Source organism: Bufo gargarizans, chromosome 9 (genome assembly GCF_014858855.1).
Source record: "Bufo gargarizans isolate SCDJY-AF-19 chromosome 9, ASM1485885v1, whole genome shotgun sequence".
NCBI classification, from domain to species: domain Eukaryota; kingdom Metazoa; phylum Chordata; class Amphibia; order Anura; family Bufonidae; genus Bufo; species Bufo gargarizans.
In genome coordinates this window covers 19055098-19077597 of record NC_058088.1, presented here as the reverse complement: position 1 = coordinate 19077597, position 22500 = coordinate 19055098, and the positions used below count along the sequence as shown (strand labels likewise).

General features: G+C 41.4%; 1 protein-coding gene across 1 annotated transcript in view; it reads right to left on the bottom strand.

Moving 5' to 3' along the window:
* Window positions 1-2544: 2544 nt before the first annotated feature.
* The window catches only part of TNXB (tenascin XB), a 68485-nt gene continuing 48529 nt past the window's right edge, over window positions 2545-22500 (bottom strand). Inside the window, exons 11-25 of the mRNA XM_044268656.1 lie at window positions 21322-21594; window positions 20639-20911; window positions 18944-19246; window positions 18170-18469; window positions 17386-17508; window positions 17163-17300; window positions 16931-17050; window positions 16521-16664; window positions 16280-16410; window positions 15494-15626; window positions 9087-9238; window positions 8426-8522; window positions 6858-7019; window positions 4612-4775; window positions 2545-4258 (exon numbers count right to left, since the gene is read on the bottom strand). Coding sequence (XP_044124591.1) covers window positions 4160-4258; window positions 4612-4775; window positions 6858-7019; window positions 8426-8522; window positions 9087-9238; window positions 15494-15626; window positions 16280-16410; window positions 16521-16664; window positions 16931-17050; window positions 17163-17300; window positions 17386-17508; window positions 18170-18469; window positions 18944-19246; window positions 20639-20911; window positions 21322-21594 — 2612 coding nt within the window. The 3' untranslated portion in view covers window positions 2545-4159. The remainder of the gene's footprint in view (window positions 4259-4611; window positions 4776-6857; window positions 7020-8425; window positions 8523-9086; window positions 9239-15493; window positions 15627-16279; window positions 16411-16520; window positions 16665-16930; window positions 17051-17162; window positions 17301-17385; window positions 17509-18169; window positions 18470-18943; window positions 19247-20638; window positions 20912-21321; window positions 21595-22500) is intronic.

The window sequence follows — 22500 nt, the reverse complement described above, 5'->3', positions numbered from 1 at the left end:
GGTGAACATAACCTGTATAGGGCTGGCAAATTTGATGGCTGTCGTGAAGGTATCAGCCACTAGTTGTCACATGAATCTTATCCTCTCTGAAGAGCTGAATCAGGACCAGGGGCACCGGGACACAAATTAATGGGGGACCTGTTCTGGTGACAGTCAGCCATTTTGTTTTTTGAACCAATAAAACTGTATTCGTGGGTTATCATCTTTGCACTAGCCATTTCGAGGGCTAAAACAATATGTTGGAGAATGATGCCTACCAATATCATTGATCTCTAATAAAGCGGTTGCCATTTTGCCAAATTAACCAATATTTTTGATAACTGTTCCTCTGTATGTGTCGTCTCATGACTTTCAGGCTTGGGGTCATATAAGATTTCCAGTAGCAGTCCATACTATAAAATGGCTTCTTGATGGAGGACAATCGCTGAGGCTAGTAGCACACTCCCTGGAATATAGCAGTAGCTGTGAATGATGACACACTCTTTGTAGTCCCTCGGCTATACTGAGGAGGCGCCACATGATGTAACCTGGAAGATATGCGTGTAGGAAAAAAACGTGCACATGATTATATGATTCATGTCTTGGTAACATTGAAGTCATGGATAATGTTGTATCAACCCCGTCTTCCGGCCAACAATGACCACACAAAAATCTGCCATAAATATCCACTTAATAGCTCGGTAATTGCAATTGTGCGTGACTTGAAAGCTTCTGAGCAACACAACAAAACAAACAAAATATTATATTGTAATATTTCATAAAATCGATCTTGACTTTGGCTGTAGTGTCAGTTACGACGCCCCCTCCCACATTTCACATGTGCGTCACATATGGAGAATTCATATCAGCAGTAGGTTCCTCATGACAACCAAACGTAGCCTTCATCTAATTTATTGTTTTACTTTGGATAAGGGGTGCAGGGAGAAGTGAAGGTGCCAAGCAGCAAAGATTAAATAGGACCCTCTTCTAGTGCTGTTGAACACCACGACATCCTTGACCACCAGGGACAAAAAGTATTGCTTCTTTTTTGCCCCCAAACTACTTTCCATGATACTCAGGTTGATAGGTAAGTCCTGTGAAGAAGAGGTCCCTGGACAGATTATCACCATTCATTAAAATAAGGGATGCAGCCAACCTAGGTTGTGCTCCATCTCTCCAGGGGGGCCCCATATAGCACCTACATGGACTGTGCCTACATATGAAAACCTTGGTTCGGTTGTCCACCAATGTTCTCGACTTGCCCACTGAGAATGCTTTCCTTCTGTTTGTGCCGAATTTTGGTAATTAAGAAAGGACAGAATGATGGATCTATAGAATGCAACTGTCCTTGCAGCTTCATACCTGTGATGCATACCTTCTCTCTGTATTTAAACAGGTACCTACTACATGTCTTAGATACATATGGTGCCCCCAGACCATACTTCCTTCTCCTCCATCTACTGTTGCAGGTTCTATGATGGGAATATGGCTTGGCCTGTTTTATGGGGAGATGTTGTGGGCCTTGTTAATTGGTCCTGTTAGGGACAACGTGATTTAAAGTAGACCTAATGTTGTCTAAACCTACAGTGGGATTGGCCAATCAACTAATGTGTATATGGGTGTTCCAACTTTTTGCCTGGGGGAAAGAAGGATTGGGATGCTGGATTTCAACATGCATGTTTCATGAGAAAGTTGGGAGGAACAGCTCTTGGCCTAAGAAGCATTAAACCAACAGCTGTCTGAAGCAACTAGGCAGAAACATGACATATTGTAGTTTTGTGGGTATTTGTATGAAACTTCTTTTATTTGGGGTTCTTGGATTAAACATTTCATGGCCTCGGGTATATATAAGAACGGACTGGTGTGTGGGGCTTTGGTCAATGAGCGATTCTGGAGATTAAAACTTCCTAACGATTGATGGTGGTTACTGCTCATGTGCGCAATAAATTTAGTCCCATGTAATGATTTATTCTCATCAGCCGTCTTCCTCAAGAACTGAAGGACATGTTCTTATAAACCTGGCAATGGTTGTGTGGCCTGTTTACCATTGATGGTGATCTATTTGAGATGATGGATCCTGGAGCTGTCTACATTCATTTAGTCTTGTCTTTTCTTTTTTTTTTTTTTTTTTTTTTTACTCTTGTTTATTACTTTTGGTCCAGCGTGTACTTTGTGATATGAAGATATCTGGACCTCATTGTACCGTAGTAATACTTTTGCTCTTCCCGCATCTGTGTTAATGGATGACTCAGCCTCTGTTTATAGCTTCCACGTTAATTTGCCGCAGCTGTGGTTTCAAGATGAAATGATCAATTACTTTGGCGGAGAGAAGAAGGCACGATGATAATTCAAAAAAACTGACCAGGTTGCCTATTATGGATGACCACTATATGGCACTATGTGTTATGATGTGAGCACTTTTCGGTAATATTTTTTTTTTATGTTCCTTTTTCCCCGGTGTAAGGTTTTGGCTACATCTTTAGTTCTCACCTATCATCTCTGTGTATAGTATCACCGGACACATCTTGGTTTGAACATCATATCACACACAAGACATCATCGTCATCATGTCCCATCAGGTTTTATTTGAAGCGCTTTGCAGAACAGACTTTCCTCATCTCTTCCCTCCCATAATGTCCCTCCAATGCTGTGCTTTTATAAAAATAGACAGTTTATCCATTTTGCTATATATATCTATTTATATATTGGTGGCAGGGATAGGTTAGAACCACGGCCCTACTCCTACCACCATCTTCTTATTGACTCTGTGACACGCTCCTCTTACCACAGACTTCATCCTCGGGGTTGCAGCCCCTCTTTACATTTTTTTACTTCTAGAACTACTAAAATTGCATTTACATCTATATACATCCACAATATCTGGATTTTTGACATACTTTATCTGTCACGGTGAGGTTCACTATGACAATTTTGGCGATGTAGGCTGGCTGCATGCCCTCTCGTGAACTGGCTGCAGGCTGTCTCCTGTGTATGCTGGTTGCTTCGGGCTACGTGCTGGCTGCGGTGTTTTGTGGAACTGCTGCCTGTGATTGTTTGCTCTCCCCATGTCTGCTTCTCTATGCAGTTCTTATCGCTGTTGCCGTGCAAGCTGGCTGCAGGCTCCCTCGCGTACTGGCTGCAGGCTAGACACCTGTGTATGCTGGTTGCTTGGAACTGCTTGCTGGCTGCGGTGTAGTGTGTGAACTGTGGCCTGTGTTTGTGGATTCCCGAGTCTATATCTCTGTGGCTCATGTCTCTGGTGCCATGCAGGCTGGCCTTGGGCCTCCGGCATGTGACATTATCCTACAATTTAGCTCACTATTGTTTTATTCTATATCTTAGATCTTGAGTTTACTCCCACTGCTCTATGGTCATCTTTTTGCCATTCATTAACTCATTCTTCATTGTGCATTCTACTCAGAGGCAGACCATGTGATCCATGGAGACAGAGGGCCCAGCCCCGGTGACTCTTGATGAGAGAGTGCCCAGCCCTGGTGACCCTTGGAGAGCAGGCACCCAGCCCTGGTGATCCTTGGAGACAGAGGGCCCAGCCCCAGTGACTCTTGATGAGAGAGTTCCGAGCCCCGGTGACCCTTGGAGAGAGTGCACCCATCTTTGGTCACTTGGAGAGAGAGAGGGCCCAGCCCCGTGCCCTTGGACAGAGAGGGCATAGCCCTGGTGACCCTTGGACAGAGAGGACCCAGCCCTGGAGATCCTTTGAGAGAGAGCACCCAGCCCTGGTGACTCTTGTAGAGAGGGGGCCCAGCCCTGGTGATCCTTTGCTATGGGGTGGCAAGACTTATGCAGGACTTGCCTCTCCAGAGGAACTGCACTGTTAGCTATTGGCTAAGTTTCATAAAGGTGAAAATATACACTACTCTTTGGTGTCAAAAATTGGCACTGTAGTGGGGCACCTTTCCTTAACCCATAATATTCCCTATATACTGTACATTTCTGACTTTGTTTCAATGTCTCCTTCCTGCAATTACTGTCCCCATTTTTTTATTCTAATAGTATAATACATATACTTTGTTGCATGATAAAGCCAGTCCGATTCTGAAAGGTTTGGAGTTTCTGCCAAGTCTGAGTATCCTGGAAGGATGGACTGTATGTTAAGGTTGCAGGAGGTGTCACATTGCTTCCAGTTTTCAGTTTAGTGGTTCCATAGAAGGTTGTAGATCTAAAATCGGCGCCGGTTGCCCACTCCCCGAGGGCGCATTTTCATCTCGGTGAAGGGAATGGAGAACTCAAAACCTTTCCACGTTTTCCAATTTACACCCTGAGGAACGAAGTAAAGATTTATTACACTCTCCCGGATCCAATGAACTAGACCAGAGGACATTTCAGATAAAAGTGGGTAAGACGTTCATGTGTCAAGTAACTGCTTGGGACCAATGATTTTGACCAAAAATCCAACCATCAATTAATGTCTAAAAACCAAATCAATGCATCGCTGCATGGTTGAATTTTGCCAAGAGAAACTATATCTTGGGAAAAATTACTTTCTCCTTGGCATTTTTTTCATCATGTATCGAAGAGGTTGCGTATTCAAACTAAATTTAGGAAAATATTCTAAAATATGTGTTTTGGTAACTTCTCTGTAAGAGGGTGAATATGGCTTCAGCCACTCACCTGGTGGTCTTTGTTGTTGTTGTATAAGCCATTGAGATTGGCATAGTGGCAGTTTCTGTACCACCATGCTCCCCGATATGACATAGCACATGGAAGGATTCTCCGCAGAGCGTCTCGGTCACGTGTAGAGAAGATCATATTGTTGTGATAGCTCATGGAATCTCCTGAAAAGAAGGATCATATGTCAGTGTCCTCTCCATGGTCAGTTACCCATCCTATTCACATTCTGTATCCCGCATGTCCTCCATATACTTCATATACTCAGAAGCTCTTGCCATGTGGTTTTCACATTAAGGAGCAGAATGAAAGAGAAATCTAGTGTCTTTCATAAATGATCAAGATAGGTAGCATCTGCCTGGGGCACCATTGATGGAAGGGCAAAATGTATGGACTTTTCTGGAGTGAGGAAACCTATAAGCTAAAGGAACAAGAATGGCTAACTTCAGAGACTTGTCCACATTCATTTTGGGGGTCTAGTGTGTGATCTGGGATTTTGGTGGTCTGTATTCATTTAGGAAGTCAGGTCTGGTAGTCTGTATATGGGCGGCTTGGTCTCATGGTCTTTATTTAGGTGGTCCGGTCTGAGACCTGTATTTGTTTAAACTGTCTGATTTGGGATCTCAGTTAATTCAGATGGTGGTGTGGTCTAGGTTCAAATATTTATTCAGGGTGTTTGGCCTTGGGTTTGTATTAGTTTAGATTGTCCGGTCTGCGGTTAGGATTTATGTAAGGTATCTTTTCTGGGCACTGTGTTAGTTTAGGGTTTCTGGTCTGGGGTCTGTATTAGGTTAAGGAGCCTGGTCTGGGGTCTGTATGTCTTGAGTCTATTGGTTAAGGGGATATATTCTAGGGTCTGTATTAGTATAGGGTGTCTGGTCAGTGGTCTGTATTAAGTTAAAGAGAGTCAGTCACCTAGCTTTTACCTATTAAACCACTTGTACTGGCCAGCAGATCATTGCAGATGCATTCTAGACATAACGTTTACTCTTTTGACAATGTTTGGATTCTTAGATGTTTGAAGCTTCCCGATAACAGCTCCAAAGTGCCCAGTGGGGCAGGATTGGGTTTTCAAAGTGCCCAAGCCTGCCCCCCTTGCTGAGTTTCGCCCCTAAGATTATAATGTTACCTCCCACCACCAACAACATTAGGCTTATGCAGAGCTTCACTCTGGCTTTCTCCTCCCCTATGCTGTGCCCGGCTTTCTCCCTCACTGCCTTGACGTCACTAAGATGCTCCTAGGAGAGGAAAAAGCCAGAATGAAGCCTTGCATAAGCATAACTTTGGTGGTGGTGGGAGGAAACATATTAATCTTAAGGGCGGAATTCAGCAAGGGAAAGGGCAGCAGGCTTGGGCACTTGGAAAGCACAAGCCCACTCCGCTGGGCACTTTGGAGCCATTATCGAGTGGATTAAAATTACTTTTTCCAGACAATGCAAACATTGTCAAAAGAGTAAAAGATTTCTAGAATGCATCTGTAATGAACTGTTGGCCAGATAACAAATGGTTTAATAAGTAAAAATTAGGTATAAGACTTCCTTTAAGGAGTCTTATCTGGGGTCTGTATGTCTTTAGTGTGTTTGGTCTTGAGTCTATTGGTTTAGAGGATCTAGTCTAGGGTCTGTATTAGCATAGGGTGTCCAGCCCAAGGTCCAGGGGCGTAACTACCATAGCGGCAGACCATGCAACTGCTATGGGGCCCAGGCCAAGAGGGGGCCCAGTCTTAGGTGGGGTTATCTCCTCTTCTACTGGAGGTAAAAACTTGGTCAGGACTCCACCCTCTAAAGGAACAAATTTTAGCAAATGAGGCAGTGGAAAATGGCCCAAGGGTCATTGAAAGGGGTTTAGGCAAAACCCATTCTGTCCTCTGTAGGGGCCTGGTTTGAGCCTTGCTATCGGGCCCTTACTTCTCTATGTACGCCACTGCCAGTGTCTGTATTTGTATACAGTTTGTTCTAGGGCTTTACTGATCAAAGGGGTCATATGCATTACTTTTGATTCATAGAGGATTGTCTCGTATTAAGAGCCTCCAACTGCATAGTCTATGTTGTGGTGGATCACGTTAGTCAAAGTTAAATTTCTTCTTGTGTAGACTATGTTATGAGCATTTTTTAGTTCAGAATGGAGAATACAGAAAACATTTGCAGCTTAAGTCATTAAAGAAAATCACTAGAGGTAAACTTATGCCATGCTAACAACTAATAATCACTCCATCACATAGTCACAAAGATATTCATTGTCCTCCTTACCTGCATCTCCTCTGTATTGTCCAAGCCTCAGTCTGAAGTTCTCTTTTTCAGCCTCCACACGGAAATCATCATACAGGGCATAGGCAGCCTCTTCTCCAGACCTGAGATCCACACGTAACTCATAGGAGCCTGAAGAGGAGATCTGGTGTAGAGCAATGTTACCTGCAGAAGTGAAGTACAGGAGATGAATGGACATCTCAAAAGAGAAGGATTCTCTGTAAATAACAGTTGTCTAGATAATGATATCATGTTGGATAAAGAGTTTGGGGTCAGAAGTCCTAGTAGACATCAAACATCAAAGAACAAACTATAATGTACTCCTGGAACTCCTTCTCTAGAGATCTTTTGGAAGTAGCTTAAACATGGGTTTATAGACAAGGGAAACATGGTAGGATCACTTGTGTAGGAGGATAGAACAGTGATCTCCACACCACTGATGTAAACTCCATGAGCTGTAGTGTCATCTGAGCTATGTGATGGATCTGGCACTGCAGATGTGAACCTAGCCTAAACAACAGTATTTCCATATTAAAAATTAGGAAGTGATGCAAATTGAAATAGCAATTAGGCCTGGCTTGTAATGATGTCCGTTGACCAAAAGGTCCTACCACATACTCCATAAATTTATGGTGGTTAAAAATTATACTGTGAGAGATGATTAAGTGGTGGCCTATACTTAAGATGGGTCATCTACACAATGTATGCCAGGGGGAGAAAACCAGAACTGGATCGCACATCCACAATGATCTAATTAAATACGCTTCTCAGCGCCATATTGAAGTGTACAGCCCCCCATACTGCATGCTGTACAAGAGGCATTAGTGTACATTTTGATCAGAAGGCATAAGCCCACTCACCACGCCAAGGTCGCCTCTTTGAGTGGGACCTACTCTGACAAAATGGCGCAGCGCAATGCGGTAACAAAGTGGCACTGCCCTAGTAGGCAGCTGGACCCAGGAGTGAAACAGCAACCCTGCTATCCGACGATGCCACCCATGGCACTGGGTCCCACCAACCCACCAGCACAGCACCACAAAAACAAAGGCCACAACGCAGTACTGCACCATGTGAACAGTTGTCTAACACAACATGTCCAGTGCTATCAGGAGCTACAGGTCAATAACGACTTTTGCCTCTTGTACAGCATGCAGTATGGGGGGGCTGTACACTTCAATATGGCTCTGAGAAGCGCGTTTAATTAGATCAAAGCATAGCATTGTGGATGTGCGATCCAGTTCTGGTTTTTCCCCTTTGATATATCTACACAATGTATACTCTGCAGGGGATTGAACCCCCAGGACACCCATGACAAAGTAGAGAGAAGTGCTGGCTGGAGCACAGTGCTGTACCTATAAGGCTAGTTGTGCCTAGTACCACTGCTCAGCCCCTTTGTTCTGCTGATAAATGGGAGTCCTGGAGGTCAAACTCCTACCGATCAATGATTATTCCATTGTTGGGCCATCAATTGGAACTCATGGACAACCTGTCAAATAGTCATGTAAATAAGAAGTAGTATTGATGCATCAGTTAAATCTTTGGGATGAACATGTATAAATGTGTTTACTTACCCAGCCAGAACTCAGAGGTCAGGTTACCAAACCCATTCTTATAATCATCCCACTCCCGGTAGAAGTCTGTGCTCCCATCCATCCTTCTCTGGAAGACCTACAGAAAAGATATCAGGGTTTATCTCGACATCGGCACCACAACTGGGAATATTGTATGAAGTCTACATACAAGGTCTGGGTACTTAAAGTGGCCATAGAAAAAAATAAAAATAAAAGTGGCCCGATGTTGTAGGTGAGTCCAAAATGACAGAGTGCAGGGCCAACATAAGTAGACTGGGCCAGCAATACTGTACAAAATACTGCCCCAACATAACCAAATACAATAGTGCAGCACCAAATACCGCCGTCTGCGCTACCGTATGAAACTGTATCATCATCTTGAGATAAGTACCTGATGCTCCTATTAATGCTGAGAGCAACAGATCTTTATGTACCTGGCTGGTGGCCATGAGGAGGCCTTGGGTGGCTCCCCTGGGCATCAACCCACTGGTATATTTCCCTGTAGGATCTATAGCTAGTCCACCCCTGTCTACATATGACGTATTGAATGATCCCAAAAAATAATGACAGAGGTCACTATCTTGTGACTATATGATGACCAGATCCAATCAAGCTCCATGCCACCAAATGGATAATTTAAAATGAAGTCTCCTATACTTACAATCCATCCTCCTCCATCAGTCTCCATGTCACAAAACACTGTCAACGTCTTTCCTTTGTCTCCTCCTAGATATATGGTAGAAGTACCGTTCTGAACTTCTCCATTCATCCTCTGCTCCCAGCAGTCCCGGGGATATGGGAACCTTATGCGAACTAAAGGTAGATCAAGTGTATAGGAAATGTTATAGATCTCATGTAGGGAAAGTGGCATCTACCTCACCTTCCTGAAGTGAGCAGTTCCCTTTTGACTACCTGCAGAATCTTTGGAAATGTTCAAAAATATTCTCCATAACCAAAAAGAAAAATCCATATAGTTGAATACAGTAAATAGTGAATGGAGAGGAGAGAGGTGCGGCTGCAGTGTATCTCTGAGACTGCATGCTGCGAGAGGGGAGGAGGAGCAGCAGGTGAAAGGTCCAATTGGTTTAGACAACACAGCTCTTGAATTGGACCAGGAATCTGTCCACTTAGCAAGTATGGAGACAGAAGGCGTGCATTTTCAGAAACCACCAGGAGGAAGTAAAAAACTAAATCTACTGTTGGATTTTTGACTGCATTCGTTATATATGACTGGGCTGGTGTTCTTAGGACAGGTCTGCATTGACTTTCAGTAAGATGTAGTAGAGGGTGTTTTTACGTCTTGTCTTAGCACCTGGAATGCTCATTAGTAACAGTCCATAAATTACCGGCACCAGCAGGGGCACTACATTTCTGGCTTGACGGGTGGCAACCCTAACCGTATCTAAAATGTCTCCACTTATTTATATTACTTGTCATTTTACTTCCCCAATTCTAACGTGCTGCATAATTTGTCATCATTATATAAATCAGGATTACTGCTATCTGTCCATAAGATAGATAGATAGATAGATATAAGATAGATAGATATAAGATAGATAGATAGATAGATAGATATAAGATGGATAGATAGATAGATATAAGATAGATAGATAGATATAAGATGGATAGATAGATATAAGATGGATAGATAGATATGAGATAGATAGAAGATAGATAGATATGAGATAGATAGAAGATAGATAGATAGAAGATAGATATAAAATAAATAGATACCGTAGATGTTACATATTAGATAGATAGATAAATAGATAGAAGATATATAGATATAAAATAAATAGATAGATGTTAGATATTAGATAGATAGATAGATAGATAGATATTAGATAGATAAATAGATATAAGATAGATAGATATCCCCCCTCCCCATCATTCACATGGTCACAGAGGACAATACATAGTCTCAGAGCAGCCATTTCCCTTATGGTAATCTTCACAGAGGCCTTTGTCCGCACAGTTCTGCGGCTGTGACGTTATGGACCAGATGTCATACCCGCTGGATGGACTCCCAAAACTTCCAAGACTGATGCGAGGAAGGGAATGCGATCATTAAAGACATCTTCTTGTTTGTCACATTTTAGTTCACTGAACAAGCAGTTGACATCGGCTTTACCATGCAAGAAGAATTATTGCGGAAAAGTCCCGGCCACCACCAAGAGATTTAAAAGCAGCGGATGTAACGGTAATAGAAACACCATGTGATGTCTGCATGATGAAACCCGTCATCACACAACAAAAGAACGTGGCTCTTATAACTACACATCTACATATCTAGTCCATATGCTTTTTTATATACATACTGTGCACCATAGGCAGCAGCATTATAGTAGTAATATTCCTGTACATAGGGGGCAGTATTATAGTATTTATATTCTTGTACATAGGAGCAGTATTATAGTATTTATATTCTTGTACATAGGAGCAGTATTATAGTAGTTATATTCTTGTACATAGGAGCAGTATTATAGTAGTTATATCCTTGTACATAGGAGCAGTATTATTGTAGTTATATTCCTGTACATAGGAGGCAGTATTATAGTAGTTATATTCTTGTACATAGGAGCAGTATTATACTAGTTATATTCATGTACATAGGAGGCAGTATTATAGTAGGTATATTCTTGTACATAGGTGCAGTATTATAGTAGTTATATTCTTGTACATAGGAGCAGTATTATAGTAGTTATGTTCATGTACATAGGAGGCAGTATTATAGTAGGTATATTCTTGTACATAGGAGGCAGTATTATAGCAGTTATATTCTTGTACATAGGAGCAGTATTATAGTAGTTATATTCTTGTACATAGGAGCAGTATTATACTAGTTATATTCATGTACATAGGAGGCAGTATTATAGTAGGTATATTCTTGTACATAGGTGCAGTATTATTGTAGTTATATTCTTGAACATAGGAGCAGTATTATAGTAGTTATATTCCTGTACATAGGAGCAGTATTATAGTAGTTATATTCTTGTACATAGGAGCAGTATTATAGTAGTTATATTCTTGTACATAGGAGGCAGTATTATAGTAGTTATATTCTTGTACATAGGAGGCAGTATTATAGTAGTTATATTCTTGTACATAGGAGGCAGTATTATAGTAGTTATATTCTTGTACATAGGAGCAGTATTATAGTAGTTATATTCTTGTACATAGGAGCAGTATTATAGTAGTTATATTCTTGTACATAGGAGCAGTATTATAATAGTTATATTCTTGTACATAGGAGCAGTATTATAGTAGTTATATTCCTGTACATAGGAGCAGTATTATAGTAGTTATATTCTTGTACATAGGAGCAGTATTATAGTAGTTATATTCTTGTACATAGGAGCAGTATTATAGTAGTTATATTCTTGAACATAGGAGGCAGTATTATAGTAGTTATATTCTTGTACATAGGGGCAGTATTATAGTAGTTATATTCTTGTACATAGGAGGCAGTATTATAGTAGTTATATTCTTGTACATAGGAGGCAGTATTATAGTAGTTATATTCTTGAACATAGGAGGCAGTATTATAGTAGTTATATTCTTGTACATAGGAGCAGTATTATAATAGTTATATTCTTGTACATAGGAGCAGTATTATAGTAGTTATATTCTTGTACATAGGAGCAGTATTATAGTAGGTATATTCTTGTACATAGGAGCAGTATTATAGTAGTTATATTCTTGTACATAGGACCAGTATTATAGTAGTTATATTCCTGTACATAGGAGCAGTATTATAGTAGTTATATTCTTGTACATAGGAGCAGTATTATAGTAGTTATATTCTTGTACATAGGAGCAGTATTATAGTAGTTATATTCTTGAACATAGGAGGCAGTATTATAGTAGTTATATTCTTGTACATAGGGGCAGTATTATAGTAGTTATATTCTTGTACATGGGCTCCTCCTGTTTGCTCTCGGGCATACAGATGTTTTTTTATTGTCAGAGGTGTAGTTTGAAGCTCCTGGGCCTCATTGCAAAATCTGCAACAGGGCTCCACCAACCAAGTTCCATTTGTCTGATGTCTTACTATGGGCCAGAAGCACTGATGTGTCTTATCTTTGTGCCTTTATACCTACACCCCTGCTTACTGCAGCTTCCCCTTGCTTTCATTCTTATTTGCTGAAACATTGAATAAAAGATGCAGCTGCATCCCCCTCCTCTTCTCTTCTCCATCTAATCTCTGAACTGTCTTATTCTAGATTATTTTTGGTGGACCAAGGAAGTTTCTAAGCAATTATTGATGGATTCCCCTTAAATCAGTGCATGTTAGTTCATGAGACGTGTTTGTGTTCTTAACGCTGAATACCCCAATGACCTAAGATAACAACAAAGTAATGTGGTAACCTTGACCAGGCTATCACGAACTCTTTCACCATGTTCCTCTCTATTAAATTGCATTCCTCTTATTTTACAAAGAACTTTCCCTTTTCCCCGAATATTTATCTGATTCTTTTTTCACAAACATTTTAATTAGAAGCAAATTTGTGTTTTCTTTCAGAAGTGACTATTCGATGTCCGTACACAAACGCATTCAGTTTTTGGAGCAATACAAATGTCTAATGTATATAAGGATTTTTGGGGGATTTTCAGGGTACTTTAAAATGAATTTGGACACTTCTAAGGTCAGGAATATTTCAACATTGGATGCTTCTTCTTTAGAGGATAAAGAAATCTACCGGTATGTATGTGGCCTTTTGCCATGAATTGCTTTGAAAGCTCTTGTTGCCCCCTTGGTGGCTCCTTGGACATCACATTTGCAAGATTTCATCTCCAATGTCTTTTTTCATGATCAGAAGGATTACTGTATTTCCTTAAGGAATCTTCATTCTTTGAACTAAAAGGACAGGCATGCATAAAGTAGATCTTGTCATGTCCAAGGTTCCTAAACCTAGCTTAAATGGGGTTTCCAAAACGCTTTTGATATTGCCAGGTAGTGAGTAGGGATTAGAACAAGAAAATAGTCTACTGCCCAGCTCCCGTAGTCTCCAAATCTGGTTCGCACTGGACCAGAAATGTGACTTGCTACATACACGCCCTTGACGTCTGTCGGCTAATCATTGGGTCGTGTCTACATGTCACTGCTGAGACCACTGATTGATCAGCAGTGGTGACGTGCATGTAGATGGCACATCACACTTTCAGTCCAGCAGGCCGGAAGGGGAGTTAAAAAGAGCTCAGCACTGGGAGAAGAACTTCAGTGACAGGTGATTTTTCTTCATTTTTGAACCATGAACTCTATCTGGCAATATTCAAAGAGGTTCCTGGTCTTTCAGAACCCCTTTAAGCACATTTCTAGCATGTTAATATTTATCACATGAACTTTTAAGTTATTTTTACGTAAAAGATGAGGATGCTGACCTCAGCTGGATGCAGTAGGGCAGGGATGCTCAACCTGGGGCCCTCCAGATGTTGCAAAACTACAACTCCCAGCATGCCCTAATAGCTGTAGGCTGTACAGGCATACTGGGAGTTGCAGTTTTGCAACCCCTGGAGAGCAGCAGGTTGAGCATCCCTGCAGTAGGGTCGACACTTTGCTAACTGACGGAACTAGTGAGTGCTAAAAAGTTATGGCTATGTACACCTAAAGGCTATTGACACTTTTGGGGCATTTTTTATGATTGCAGTTTACTTATTTTGGGCTAAAAATAATTTTTTCAATTGCTCTTTATTAAAAATATTCAGCTGTTCTGTCACAGAGAGTTAACTGTTTGTCTAGCTGTGAGAATCGTACTTTTTACTTTCACTTTGTGCCGGTCTAAAAACCCTTACCCCTAAATTAATAAAAGGTCCTAAACACTTATTTAAGTCACATTCTTATCAGTAAGAAAGATTTAAAGGGGTTCTGCACTTTGTTTAAACTGATGATCTGTCCTCTGGATAGATCATCAGCATCTGATCCGCGGGGGTCCGACACCCGGGACCCCCGCCGATCAGCTGTTTGAGAAGGCAGCGGCGCTCCAGCAGTGCCGCGGCCTTCTCACTGTTTACTGCTGGCCGAGTGACATCACGACTTGTCTCAACTAGCCTGGGCGGGGCTAAGCTCCATTCAAGGGAACGGAGCTTAGCCGCGCCCAGGCCAGTGATACTAGTCGTGACGTCACTGGGCCGGCGGTAAACAGTGAGAAGGCCGCTGCCTTCTCAAACAGCTGATCGGCGGGGGTCCCGGGTGTCGGACCCCGCCGATCAGATGCTGATGATCTATCCAGAGGATAGTTCATCAGTTTAAACAAAGTGCAGAACCCCTTTAAGCTATATTGAATGTTTAGGAGGTCAGAGATCAGAGATAAGGAGCCGTCTCCCCCCGATCTCCCTGAGGGAACACAGTAAAAACACAGAGCATGCTACTAAAGAATCTTAAAGCTGTACAGAGAAAGGGGCTCAAAATGTTTAATAAAGAGCAATTGAAAAATGTATTTTTTTTTAGCTCAACATGATTTTAATGCAATAATAAAAACAAATTTCTCCCAAAGGTGTACATAGCCTATAAAGAGAGACTCCTACCAGACAGATGTCTTTAAGAAAGACAATGTAAACAATCTAAACATAACTGCTTTGTATTGTACACAAATGGCACTTTATTTTGTGGTGCTAACCTAATGTGTGCAAAGTAAGGCGGCTACAGCTGCAACTCCTGGTGGCACTAAAGTGACGCAGCAATCGCTTTAATTCTGCTCTCGAAATGGACGTTTGGGATCTGATTCAATGGATGCGATGGTTGAGAGGTTTAATTTAAAAAACAAAAAAATTGTGTCTCTTCTCCTCCACACCTCTCTCCCACTTGGGAATCCCTCTAATAGATAATGAGCTTTTCTTGCCACCTGATTGCTGCGGCAGCCATCGTGTCCTGACAATGAACAGAGCTGCTCCATGTGTCTCAATAAAGAAAATCTAAGCTTGAGTTTTGTGAAGCCAATCACAGTAGTATCTCTATCTTTATGTCTTCCACTTTTCTATCAAGTGAAGGGCAGAGAAGCTCAATGTCTCCACCTTTCTGGACTCCTGACCATTTGTTACTTGATCTAGGATCTGTCGCCTGTTACTCACCTGTGGTGAAAGAGGTTGAGATGGGAGCAGAGCTTGTTCTACCTCTTAGGGCTTTAAGCTGGACTCGATACTGAGTCAAAGGATTGAGTTGGCTTATCGTGAAGGACGAAAGATGAGGCAACAGACGAATCTCCTGAAAGATTCCAATATTTCTGACACCAGCTCGTGCAAATATAGACAAATGCATTAGGTATCAAAACAAATATGCAGCTCACACAAAAAAATTATTGTAGGGTTTATTCCTCATATAATCTTATAGCATGTGTTATACTCCAGTCACATCCAGCGACATGTCTGTTTCTGCTGTTTTCTGCTTGAAATCTGCAAACACTATTGCTGTCAGATACAACTCTCATAGCTATGATGAGATTCTACAATAAATGACTCTCTGCTGCATTGTATTTTGGGAGTTCTAGTTTTTTCACTTAAAATTCGATTTGGCCAAATCAGTTGATGGATTCCATTTGGGTCCGAATCGGATCTACTGAAATCAAAGTGTCCCAATTGGCTTGAAAATCTGTCTATGACACGCTGAGGTCTCCTAGGACTCACACTTATTCTCTATTGTATTACATTTTTCTATTTATTTTATTTCTTCTCTTTCTCTCATCAAAATTTGCCATACTCTAATCACCAAATATTGGAATTCGGATCCACTTTAAATGTTTACAAAATTTGTATTGAATCCGATTAGTTCAGAATCCATTTGCAATTCTCTAACCAGGAGTCATGTTAGATATATCTCTGTTGGTTTGATAAAGAATTGAGAGGTTTAGCTTTTCTTACCTTAATTTCACCCTCTGGTGTTTGATAGGTCAACAGATACCCATCAGGCATGGCATCTGGAGCTTTCCATGTAAGCAGTGCACTGCGAGCCGTGATCTGAGTAGCTGTGAGATCCCGAGGAGTGTCTGCACCTGGATGTGAAAGAAGGCACCATCAAAGAGGTTGTACATTACTATATATTATACCAGAGAGTCTTTTTACCCAAGAAACCAACAAATGAGAAGAGTTGAGTTCCACTCACTAGTGGTGAATGATGTGGACGTTGGTGCGCTGGTCATGGATCCTTGCGAACTTTGCACACTGACAAAGTATTCAGTGTGAGGATGTAAACCAGTCAGAGGGAACTCGGTTCTATCACCAGAAACTGGTACAGTGACCAAGGGGACTGCAAGAGAGGAAAGGATGTATGATTGATTCAGATTAGATGGGACCAAGATGGTCTTCAACCAAGGATGGGCATAGACCATTATTGGCAAAATATAGTAGAAATCGGTATATCATTGGTAGCAAAATGGTCTTCTAGAGGGATGGTCCTCACAGAGAAGAGAGCTAATATGCATATGATATAAAAGATTTGAAAATCTGGATAAAGTTAGGAGTGGTTATTGCTAATAATTCCATGTGTAGCCCACCGGACAAGACTTGTCTTACTATTTTCTGCTCTGTAAGTGACCAAATATTTGTCCACAGGTCCTGTAGGAGCTTCCCAGCGCAGGAGAGCTGACACTTCTGTGACGTCATGGGCCCGCAAAGAGCGAGGACCACCTCCAGCTGTGATAGAAAACTCTGAATTACAGAACGTTGTTTTCTTTTTTTGGTTTTTGTATTGTTTATGTAAGTTTGCTAAAAATTTACAGGCACTGACTTAGATTCATAAATTTACCTGTGGTAAAGAAGTCTGTCATGGGCTGACTTTCCTCAAATCCCCGCACGGACACCACAGTGACCTCATATTGGGTTCCTGGGATGAGACGTTTCAATTGGGTGCTGGTTCCAGCGACACTAATGCTCTCAGGTTCTCCTAAAGATTAGAAGGTTATACATCAGAAGAAAAGCTAGTTCTAGATACTTTAACTTCTGGAATGCCATACAGTAGTCAAGATTACCTCCATCGGCCAGTTGATAGGACACTTTAAATGTGGTTGTTTCAGGATTTGGTGGGTCCCAACTAACAATGGCTGAGGTCTCCTCAATGTTGGTGAATTTAAGTTTCTTAGGAGCTTCCAAATCTAGAACAAAAAGGTATATGACTGAACACATGTCTTGAGCGTTTTAATCCAGTAACAATCCCAAAAATGGTGAAAGCATTATTATGTGCCACCCCAAGACAAAATGTTGTTTTCATTAGGATATAAGCAATGGTAACCAAAGTATAGCCCTTCAAAAATGAACATGTCTTACATTTAATTATTCAGATATTCCATCACAAAACCTGAAACTAGAGAAGATGGTGCTAATCCATGCCACTTATAAGTGTTAAGATGAAATATCTAAACAAATAAAAATTTCTGGAAATCAATCGGAGTTCCAGCTTATAGGACCCCACCATTGATTTCTCCTAATATATCTCTATGACCAGTTAAAGGGTTGTCTACTTTGGATAATCCCTGCTTGTTAGAGGTGCCTCTTCACCATAAGTAGAGTGTCCCCACTGCTGTGCTCCCCAATAATCAGGGTAATATGTGGGGCAACTTGGCATTAGGTCTTCAATTTCACTTCAGTGCCACCACAGAGGAAATGAAGCAATACACAGTGTCTATTCAAATCAGTGGGTTGTCTGTGTAATAGATGACAGAACCGGACTTCTAGAGACGCTCTTTGAAACCAATCTCCACTCAGGTCAAGAGATGAGAATCCTTAACAAAGCATATGAATGTTGATTCTTATTACCTAGAGGCCCCGTCTTTCCAGTAGCTTGAAGACTACTATCTTCTTTTCCGTTTAGGATGCGGAGCAGTTTAACTGTGTAGATGGTATCTGGTTGTAAACCCGACAAAAGGATGGTCCTTTCTGTGCCCTCAATTGTCACTGTATTGGAAGACTCTTCTTGACCTTGGACAGCATATCGAACAATAAAGGAATCAAATTCACCTTCTGGAGCCTCCCAAGAGACGTGAATGGCATGTGGACCATGTGGAGATAGGTATAGGTCACTGTCGATAGGAGGACCTTGTGTTTCAAGAATTCTTGCTAGAAAATGGGGGAAAGAGAAAATCCAGAAATATCGAAAATGAAATAAAAGAAAATTATTCAATAATATAAATTAAAATAAAGAAACTTCTTCTGCAATTCCAGTCACTACCAAGTAACCTACTGGTCATCCACTGTCCATCATGGATGTTGTAGTCTAAGATTAGTTTCTGGAGTTCCGGCAGCCTGTTCCAGCAGAGAATGTCAAGAATCAGCCAGACATAAGCAGCGTTTTTTTGTCCAGCTGATTCTCGGCATATGTGCCAGCTAGTGGCCAGATCTCTGCCGGACCCATTAAAGTCAATGGGGTCCGGAGGGCAGGTGTCAGTATCCAGTAATGCCGGAACTCCGAAAGTATTTTCTCTACCGGAACAGCCTGGCAGAGGCTCTGCTGATTATGTGAAACTAGCCTAACACTAACTTGAACCATTCAGGTGTTAATGGTGTAGAATATCATTATATACATCGTATTACCTGTCGTAACCTCTGTGGATAAGGGCATGCTTCTCTTCTCCCCTCTTAGACCATAGGCATTGCATTCATATCTGCTAGCTGGAAGCAGACCTTGGACAATGGTGCTGGTGTGTTCTCCTGAAATCTCAATTTCTCTAATTCTACCATCAGGATCACGGCATTGGACTATAATGAAGTCAAAAGGAACATTTCCTTCCACTGTCCATGATAACTTTATGGTTTCCTGGGTCACATCAGATACCACAAGCTTGACCAGGCGGGCATGCAAGAGAGAAGCAGGTGACGGAGCAACTTTTCTTGGCACTGTAAAAGTTGTAGGATTAATTTTATGAATTACTGTTTATGAAGATATAACTTTTACTCTATGTGATTCATATGGTGAAATATTTTTAGTCACAGTCTTTTTAGGATGTCAATGCAGTATGCTGGTCACATTGTTAAGATGGCAATACATTGTTATGCCCACAAGATGATATGGGCAAAGATAGTATTGCCTTTCTGACTTTTATTGTAAATGATGTGGTTACAGATATTACTGCCTACCTGCAAATTATGTAGTCATAGATGTTAATGCTTCCCTGTCTTTTCCACTAAATAAAGTAGGTACAGATAGTATTGCCTCCCTGTCTCTCCTTGTAAGTGATGTAGTCACAGATATTCTTGCTTCTGTGTCTCTTCCGGTAAAGAATGTAGGTACAGAAAGCACTGCCTCCCTGTCTCTCCTTGTAAATGATTTACATAGAGATAGTGCTACCTCCTTGCCTCTTCCTGTAAGTGATGTAGGTACTGATATTACTGCCTACCTGTCTCCTCCTGTAAATTATGTAGTCACAGATTTTAGTGCTTCCCTTTCTCTTCTGGTAAATAATGTAGGTACAGATAGTATGTGTTCCCTGTTTTTCCCTGAAAATGATCTAGGTACAGATAGTACTGCCTCCCTATCTCTTCTTGTAAGTGATGTAGGTTAAGATAGTAGTGCCTCCTTAACTCTCCCTGTAAGGTACTTCCTCCCTATCTCTCCATGTAAATGATGTAGGTACAGATACTATTGTCCTGTTTCTCCTGGTAAATAATGTAGGCACAGATAGTACTGCCTTCCTGTATTCTCCTGTATATGATGTAGGTACAGATAGTACTGACTCACTGTCATTTCCTGTCAGTGATGTAGGATCAGATAGTACTGCCTCCCTGTCTCTCCCTAGAAATGATGTAGGTACAGATAGTATTTTCTTGTTTCTCCTTGTAAATAATGTAGGCACAGATAGTACTGCCTTCCTGTATTCTCCTGTAAATGATGTAGGTACAGATAGTACTGACTCCCTGTACGTGATGTAGGATCAGATAGTACTGCCTCCCTGTCTCTCCCTGGAAATGATGTAGGTACAGATAGTACTGCCCCCCATCTTTTCTTGTAAATGATGATGGTACAGATAGTACTACCTCCACCCCCCTATAAATTATGTAGACAGAGTTAGTGCTAGCTCCTGTCTCTCCCTGTCAATGCTGTAGGTATGGATTTCACTGCCTCCTTGTCTCTTCCTGTAAATTATATAGGTACAGATAGTACTGCCCTCTTTCTTTTCTCTCTCCTGTATATCATATAGGCACAGATGGCACTCCCTCCCTGTCTCTTCCTTTCATTCATTATTATGTTTATGAAATAGTCACAGTGATCTGCGGTGGTGGCTCTATCACCTGTGGTGGTCTCAACTATGGATGCTTTGCTTCTCTTTCCTCCTGAAATCCCATAGAGAATAAACTTATATCTCTTTCCAGGCTTCAAGTTTTCAACCTCTGTAGAACGTTGGTGCTCATCAAGAGTAACTTCCTGCATTTTTCCTTCGGCATCGCGGTACATAAGGAGAAACGTGTCAAATTCTCCACCAGTGACTTCCCAAGAAAGACGGACTGACACACTGTAGACGTCAGAAGCTGAGAAGGACTCCAGGCGTGGAGGCATGGCCTTCTCTGTAGAAGAACAAACATCAAACATCATAAGTGCAGACAACAATACAAATGGTGTAAAAAAAATATATAATGTTTTGTGGATCATAGAAGCCAAGAACTGCTGTTAATTGCCATTCTGGTGGGACTATCATGAGATAAGGAAGTCTAATCGTTCAAGTGGTTCTCTATCCAGTACAACTCTTCCAAATCTGTCCTATTAGGGTGTCTGGGTGCCAAAAAAGAGAGAGGGCTGGCTGCTATAGCACAGAGACACTAGCAATGTATATTTGAATGGATGGCCTGTGGTACTACTTTTCTCCTGTCGAGGCCACTGCAGGGAAAATGTACAGCTAAGTAGAGCTTCCTCACGGCTGATCGTCTACAGGTTGGTCATCTGGAGTTCCTGCATCTGTACTTATCCTGGTTCTCACCTGTGCTGGTTTCTGCTGTCACTGGTTTACTCTTCTTTCCATCAGTTAAACCATATAAGAAAAATTTATATTTCTTTCCAGGTTTTAGTTCCTTCACATCAAAGGATCTCAAATCGCTTTCTAGTTCAATTTCTCTAGGGTTTCCTTCTCCATCCCGATAAAATATAAGAAGGGAGTCGAAATCTCCACCTGAGACCACCCAGGTAAGATGGACCGAATCACTGCGGACGTCAGAGAGGGATAGAGACTCCAGACGAGGAGGGCTCGGCTTTTCTATTGAAGATAAAGAGATGACATTAATATCATAATAAAGAGTCACCTAGTATAACACTTCAATGTACAGAAGACGCATCCAGTGTAGGCACAGATACTATCTATAAGGGTACCTGCACACGTTGTGGATTACGAACATGTTTTGCGTGGATTCTCATGTGGAAAAACTGCAGTGTAACATAGTACCAGCAAAGTGTGGGAGATTTAGCTTTTTCGTTCTGTGCTGAAAATGAACTCTCATGTGGATTTTGAAATCCTCAGCATGTCAATTCTTTGTGCGGTTGTTTTGTGCAGATTTAATCCTTTTTAATACAAGGGGAAGATCTGCAGAAAAACGGCATCAAACCCACACATGCAATTTTTGCTGCGCACAGCAATCCACACAGAAATTTGTGCGGAATTTATGCAATACAGCCCGCACCCGTGTTCAGGTAGGCCAAGTGCAAGTGCTCACGCATACAACTATCTGTACAAATTACAGACTTATACAGAGTGGTACATAGTAGCCATAAAAATCTAAATCTGTAAAGAATAAATCAAGGCAACTGGACTTACTGTAGATTTCTTGAAAAAGTTTCACTCGTTCTTCCAACGAGCTTTCTCAATTCTGAGTGACTGTACAAGAATTCTCTGGGAATAAATATGTAACTGAATCAACATCTGGTAATTATACCCAGCATGGGGTCAGACGTCATTATACCCAGCATGGGGTCAAAGGTGTTGATTCCATTATCCTAATTGGAGTCAGTAGGTGATAATGACCTCCCAGAGAAAGGTGTCAAGATGGCATTGTATGTGGCAGACAATAGATGTCTAACCCCCCTTTCCCCCGCCTCTATTCAAGCTTGGCTTCTCCATTTTTATGTAGATGGCCTCCTTCACACCTCGTTTATACCAATCGGCCTC